Source organism: Aegilops tauschii, chromosome 5, assembly GCF_002575655.3.
Source record: "Aegilops tauschii subsp. strangulata cultivar AL8/78 chromosome 5, Aet v6.0, whole genome shotgun sequence".
Taxonomy (NCBI): Eukaryota; Viridiplantae; Streptophyta; class Magnoliopsida; order Poales; family Poaceae; genus Aegilops; species Aegilops tauschii.
The window spans coordinates 55,339,843-55,347,514 of NC_053039.3; the positions used below are offsets into that span (position 1 = coordinate 55,339,843).

At 46.1% G+C, this 7,672-nt stretch overlaps 1 protein-coding gene across 1 annotated transcript; it reads left to right on the top strand.

Annotated features, from left to right (window-relative positions):
* The first annotated feature begins 376 nt into the window (after nucleotides 1-376).
* On the top strand, nucleotides 377-3,868 carry LOC141023279 (uncharacterized). The gene is made up of 3 exons (XM_073499782.1): nucleotides 377-3,060; nucleotides 3,262-3,332; nucleotides 3,408-3,868. The coding sequence occupies exon 1, from the start codon at nucleotides 1,671-1,673 to the stop codon at nucleotides 2,451-2,453; it is 783 nt and encodes a 260-aa protein (XP_073355883.1). The 5' UTR covers nucleotides 377-1,670; the 3' UTR covers nucleotides 2,454-3,060; nucleotides 3,262-3,332; nucleotides 3,408-3,868.
* The last annotated feature ends 3,804 nt before the right edge of the window (nucleotides 3,869-7,672 follow it).

Sequence of the window (7,672 nt, forward strand, 5' to 3'; positions counted from 1 at the left end):
ATGGAATTTAGTTTTGAAGATCTCGACATGAGGAATCAAATATGAAAATAGTTCAAGATTTGGGCATACAGTTTAAGAGATAAAATGTTTTGAATAAACAGATATACGAAAAAAGGGAAAACCCATATTGCGATGTGAGGAGGAGGTGGGAGTGATACGAATTAGAAGGGAACTTTTAGGGCACATCTAGATGTGCCCTAATTATAGCACATCTAAATGACTTAATCAGGCATAAAAAGAAAAAAATACCACACGATTCTTCGCGTAGGATCAATGATATAGGACTTAGATGTGCAATACTTATGGGCGCCTGCTATGGATCAGTCGGATGATACGAGCCAAATTTAAGCCGCCTCTGTAGCTGTCAGATCACATCATCTACAACGTCCGATTCATTCTACCGAGCAGCACATCCCAGCACACCTCCCGCACGCATGACCATAGCTCCCTCGTAGCACCTCACGCCCCGTGCATGGTTCATCTCATCACAGCTCCAGCGACGCCCATGGCAGCGTCGGGCAGCTCCAGCGACGTCCGTGGCAGCATCAACTCGCACCTCCGCCGTCGGCCATGGCAGCAGCTCATCGCCTCTCCACGCCGTCGGCACGGCGGCAGCTGCATCGTCGTCTCTCCTCCTGCAATGCAACTCCGCCGTCGACCATTGAAGCAACTCATCGCCTCTCCTGCTGCAACTTAGCTCCGCCGTCAGCGTGGCAGCAGCACCGCCGTAGCATCTTGTGCTTCAACGCAGCTCCGCCGTCGGCCATGGCAGCAGCTCGTCGCCTCTCCTGCTTCAATGCAGCTCCGCCGTCGGCCATGGCAGCAGCTCGTCGCCTCTCCTCCTGGAACGCAGCTCTGCCGTCGGCGTGGCAACATCGTGGTCGTAGCTTCGCGTGCTGCAACGCAGCTCAACCAGCGGCAATGGTGGTAGGTTGTCGCCTCTCCTGCTGCAACGCAGGTGCGCCATCGGCGTGGCAAAAACGATGTCATAGCAAAGTATCGTGTGCTGCAACGCAGCTCCGCCGGGCCATGGCAGCAGCGCCCTCCTCTCCTAGCCTGCAGCAGCGCGGGGACGATGGTGACTTAGGTTGCGGCACCAGTGCCTCATCTCCAGCAGAGCAACTTCCTCCCTGGCCTAAAGCCGCCTTTGCACCGAACGGTGAGAAGAAGGTTTGGAGTAGCAGCTTCTGGAGCGCATCCACGAGCAATGGCGGTGACGTAGTAGGAGATGGAGAGGTGCGGGACGATAAGGAATCAATGGAAGTTGAGATGAGAAGACAAAGCTGCCATGGAAATAACTCAGTGGAACGAGTGGCTCTCGTGACCCGCTGGAGATAAGAACATAACGCTGCCAAGCGAGCATGCCCCACCAGGACGCGTGGCACTCGGAGCGCAGTTGACACAAGAGAAAATTATCTGGTTGTTTTTAAACGTTTTCCATACTTATGACACATCTAAATGTGCTTTAGCAAAACTGTACAAATTATTATACAGGGATTGGCTTTGCTGGGCTTTGCCCACTCGTGGGGCACTAGAGATTCCAGGCTGGGGCCTGGGGGTGGTTCCGATCGTCGTTCGGTTTGGATATCCTCCAGATCTAATGTTCGGTGGTTAATTATCAGGGTCCAGAAAGAAGATCCCTGAATCTTGTCTCCAAGATCGGAACCCTGATGATGGCGATGGGCGACGCCGGCAACGTCCCTCGCCGGCTGGCCTCCATCCTCCTCACCCGGAAACCGCGCTTCACGGACGGCAGGAACGAGACCACGGCCACAGCCGAATCCAAGGCCGGCTACACCATGGCGGTCTCCTTCTGGGTGGCCGACCCACCTGAGCTGTCGCTCTTCTCCATCCACTGCTCCAAGACCCGTGATCTGCAGCACTCAAAGCTCGCCAACTTCAGAAACATGCCAAACATGGTGGGCGCGGAGGGCCGCTTCGTCCTCCTCCGCGCCGCCTTCGCCGAACGCTGCAGCTTGTCCGAATACTTCCTGTACAAGGCCGCCGTCGCCGGCGAGCCGCCGTCGCTCGAGCGGATCCCGTCTCCCTATGAGTATGATGACGGCGATGATCAGCGTGGGGTCAGGGAGTTTGGCATCCTGCAGCTCGGTAACCACTATCTCGTGGTCGCTCTCTGCCTCGCCCCATCGTCAGATTTGGACTATCACCTTCGAATCTACTCGTCGGGGAGGAAATCATGGAGCACCACGACACTGCGCAAGCCATGTCTTGGGGTTGGCAGGATTGTGCCCGGCAAGGTGATCACCCTTGGAGAAGAAGGTTTGCAAGGGTGGGTTGATTTGTCACTCGGCCTGCTGGTGTGCGATCTGCGTCATCAAGGTCAAGATCAAGGCCCCACTCGTGTACTAAGTTTCATCCCGTTGCCCGAGCCGTTGCCCGGAAACAGATACAAACTAATAAGATGTCACATTCCGCCTCCCCTCGAAAAGTGAAAAAAAGAACCAGAAAGTTCCCACTCACCAGCTCCTGCAAGCTGGTTTCGGGATCTTGCGTGCGTCGATGGCGTGCTCAAGCTTATTGAGATCGAGAACCTGGCTCCTGAAAACCGGAGCGACAAGGATATCATCTATGATTCAGACTTGATCATGTCGCTCCAGTGCAAAGCAGTGGATTGTAATTCGAAGCAGTTGTTCTTCAAGGATGCCTGGAGGGCTGTGACATGGACTCGGACAGTTTCTTGCAACTGTTGGCGCCAGACATGCACTGCTGATGTTGCTGACATCTTGGTTCACAGATCACTGCATTCGTCTTTGTTGTCCGGGCCAAAGGGCGAAAATGTCACGCAGCCGACGACATTCAGGGGGCCCTACTCAGCTTTCCCCATCCTGAGCCTGGATGGTGATGATACTCTTTATCTCAAATCTCTGGTGGAACCGAATGATAGGGATGGATGGGTGGCCGCTGTCGATGTAGGAAACAAGGCAGTGAAAGCAATCGGAAAGTATTATCTTCCGGATGATTTTTATTACAACCGTGGCCATGATCCTGAACATCCTTTCTGTGCCTATACCCTGTCCCGCCATCTTGATATGACTCAAGGTAACTATTATCTCCTCTTATTGTTCACACGCCTATGCAATGCTTATACAATCCTTATGTTCTTAGTTGTGTTCTTGTTTTGACTGCCTAGGCGAATTATGCATGCATATTTCTTTGTGTGTTTTCAGCATATTTGCCGGTTCCCTAAAATAATCGGGATTGTGAGTATGGTGTTGCTGATGAATTTAGCGGTTTCTGTAGGCACTGTGGTCTCAGCGTGTCGCAAGATCACATACGCTAGTTGGTCTGCAAACCATCCAAGCAACACCTCGGTAAGTAGTGATTTCGCATCACTTTTTATTTCAAAGAATTTCTGCCAACTAACTTGCCCTCTCTTCTGTGCATAGTTCCGTGTGGGCGAGTTCAATTCCTGCGAACCAAGGAGCAAAATCCAAAGGCAAGTTTCTTATATTCTCTATGGAAACTGTGTTCTACTAAGGCCTGGGAACCTATGACCTGATTTAGACCAATTCATTCTATATTTTGATAGCTATTTGCCAATTAGTTTTTACTTGATTTTCCATATTGGGATCTTTTGTCTAAATGACTTTTTGTTCCTCAGGACATTGGAATTGGCTGAGAAAATCAAGCATGCCCGAAATGTGTCACGCCTGCAGATGCTGCTAATGCATCTGCAGCGGACTGACCAAGTGCGGTTCAGTTAACTGAGCCTGCAACACCACTGCTGGGCTTGGGTCGAGTGCGTGTGTGGGTTTTGTGTTTGGCCTGCGGCCTTGTAAGGATGGCCCAGCGGGGCAGCTACATATGTACGACTCACCAGATGAAATGGCAGTGAGTGATTGATCGACCCCCTTTCCCCTTCTCCAAGTTCCTCACCAACTCCGTTCTCTTTCTCTCATCCCCAATTCTGGATCGAGATCTTCCCCCTGGGCATTACAGTGGTACTCAAAGCCTCCACAAATCCACCAGAAAGTTTTCCTTGATAGGCCGCCGCTTCTCGCTAATCCTCCAGATCGAGCGGTAATATCCACCGAGCTAGGTGCGAGCCGCTCCGGCGATCTCGCTTGAAATCCTACTCGGGGTTCGCTTCGATTCGGAGCGCGACCATGGCGCCGTCCAAACCCTCCGCCGAGACACACCGCGTGCTGGACGCGATGACGGAGATGAGGGACGAGCTTCAGACCCTGCTCGAGTCCGTCATCCGCCGCCTCGACGCCAACCAGAAGACGGCGGACGAGCATCACCAAGCCCAGGTCGCCTACAACGACCAGGTCTCCAACGAGCTCAAGCATCTGGCCAAGCAGATAGATCTGACGCAACCAGATGTGGACGAGGCCCGCAAGTCCCCTCCTCCGCTCGACCCCGGCAGATCCGCGACGGGTAGGCCACCGGCCTCGGGCTCCTCCAATCAAGCGCCACCCCCTCCACCACCAACTTCATATCTCAAAAAAATTATCAAGTATCAAACTTCTCATAATATTCAACGCACTTATAAGAAAGTTTTTACTAATCTTGGATGCCTATCACTTTAGGACTAATTTCTCAATTTAAGCAAATTACCATGCTGTTCTGTAGGACTCTCAAAATAATATAAGTGAAGCATGAGAGAACAATAGTTTCTATAAAACAAAACCACCGCCGTGCTCTAAAAGATATAAGTGAAGCACTAGAGCAAAAACTATATAGCTCAAAAGATATAAGTGAAGCACATAGAGTATTCTAACAAATTCCGAATCATGTGTGTCTCTCTCAAAAGGTGTGTACAACAAGGATGATTGTGGCAAACTAAAAAGCAAATACTCAAATCATACAAACGCTCCAAGCAAAACACATATCGTGTGGTGAATAAAAATATAGCTCCAAGTAAAGTTACTGATAGACGAAGACAAAAGAGGGGTGCCTTCCGGGGCATCCCCAAGATTTGGCTTTTTGGTGTCCTTAGATTTACCTTGGGGTGCCTTGGGCATCCCCAAGCTTAGGCTCTTGCCACTCCTTGTTCCATAATCCATCAAATCTTTACCCAAAACTTGAAAACTTCACAACACAAAACTTAACAGAAAATCTCATGAGCTCCGTTAGCGAAAGAAAGCAGAACACCACTTCAAGGTACTGTAATGAACTCATTACTTATTTATATTGGTGTTAAACCTACTGTATTCCAACTTGTGTATGGTTTATAAACTATTTTACTAGCCATAGATTCATCAAAATAAGCAAACAACACACGAAAAACAGAATCTGTCAAAAACAGAACAGTCCGTAGTAATCTGTAACTAACGCAAACTTCTAGAACTAAGAAAAATCTACCAAACTAGTAAGACCTAGATAATTTGTTTATTGATCTACTGCAACTGGAATCAGTATTTTTGATTCTTTAGAACAACTCGATGAATTTAGTAGATCCTTTTAGGAGGCAGAAAGTTTCTGGAATTTTCAGCAAGATTAAATAACTATCATCCAAGAAGATCCTATAGGTTTAACTTGGCACAAACACTAATTAAAACATAAAAACAAATTTAACCAGAGGCTATATCAAAGATTTATTCCTAAACAGAACCAAAAAGCAAAAAACTAAAATAAAATTGGGTTGCCTCCCAACAAGCGCTATCGTTTAACGCCCCTAACTAGGCATAAAAGCGAGGATAGATCTAGGTATTGTCATCTTTGGTAGGCAATCCATAAGTGGCTCTCATAATAGATTCATATGGCAATTTAATTTTATTTCTAGGGAAGTTTTCCATGCCTTTCCTTAACGGAAATTGGAATCTAATATTCCCTTCCTTCATATCAATAATTGTACCAATCGTTCTAAGGAAAGGTCTACCAAGAATAATAGGAGGATTGCAATCTATATCAAGAACAATAAAATCTATGGGCACATAGTTCCTATTTGCAACAGTAAGAACATCATTAATTCTTCCCATAGGTTTCTTAATAGTGGAATCCGCAAGGCGCAAGTTTAAAGAGCAATCATCAAATTCGCGGAAACCTAACAAATCACACAAAGTTTTTGGAATCGTAGAAACACTAGCACCCAAATCACACAAAGCATAGCATTCATGATCTTTAATTTTAATTTTAATAGTAGGTTCCCACTCATCATAAATTTTTCTAGGGATAGAAACTTCCAACTCAAGTTTTTCTTCATAAGATTGCATTAAAGCATCAACGATATGTTTGGTAAAAGCTTTATTTGACTATAAGCATGAGGAGAATTTAGCACGGATTGCAACAAGGAAATACAACCTATCAAAGAGAAATTATCATAATTAAATTCCTTGAAATCCAAGATAGTGGGTTCATTGATATCTATAGTTTTGACCTCTTCAATCCCACTTTTACTAATTTTTGCATCAAGATCAAAAAACTCTGAATTTTTGGGGCGTCTTCTAACTAAAGTTGACTCATCTCCAGTCCCATCATTATCAAGATTCATATTGCAAAACAAAGATTTAATAGGAGACACATCATAAAAAAATTCTGGTTTAGCGGCCATCTTATTAACTAAGGTGGCCTGCTTATCCGAAATTTCAGCAATTAATTTTTTGAGATGAGCAATCTGAGATTTCAAACCATAAAATTCCTTAGACATATCGTCGAGCTCTTTATTCATGTAACCCATAAAAGCTTTTTTGTTCCTTGAGCTCGTTTCTAAAGAAATTGTTATGCTCAAATTGTAAAGTCATGAAACTTCTGACGTTGCTTTCAATCGCTTCTAACCTTTTAAGGTGAAGATCACCAAATCTAGGTAGAGCCATCGTGATAAGCAAGCAATCCAACACACGAGCAAACAAGAAGCAAGCGAAAAAGACGGAAAAGAGAGGGCGAATAAAACGGCAAGGGTGAAGTGGGGGAGAGGAAAACGAGAGGCAAATGGAAAATAATGTAATGCGAGGGATAGGAGTTTGAGATGGGTACTTGGTATGTCTTGACTTGTGCGTAGACTCCCCGGCAACGGCGCCAGAAATCCTTCTTGCTACCTCTTGAGCACTGCATTGGTTTTTCCTTGAAGAGGAAAGGGTGATGCAGTAAAGTAGCGTAAGTATTTCCCTCAGTTCTTGAGAACCAAGGTATCAATCCAGTAGGAGGCCACGCGCGAGTCCCATGTACCTACACAAGCAAATAAGAACCTCGCAACCAACGCGATAAAGGGGTTGTCAATCCCTTCACGGTCACTTACGAGAGTGAGATCTGATAGAGATGATAAGATAATATTTTTGGTATTTTTATGATAAAGACTAAAAGTAAAGAAAGCAAAATAAACGGCGCCAGAAATAGCTAGTTGTTGGGAGATTAATATGATGGAAAATAGACCCGGGGGCCATAGGTTTCACTAGTGGCTTCTCTCAAGATAGCATAAGTATTATGGTGGGTAAACAAATTACTGTCGAGCAATTGATAGAATTGAGCATAGTTATGAGAATATCTAGGTATGATCATGTATATAGGCATCACGTCCGTAACAAGTAGACCAAAACGATTCTGTATCTACTACTATTACTCCACACATCGACCGCTATCCAGCATGCATCTAGAGTATTAAGTTCATAAGAACAGAGTAACGCTTTAAGCAAGATGACATGATGTAGAGGTATAAACCGATGCAATATGATATAAACCCCATCTTTTTATCCTCGATGGCAATAATATA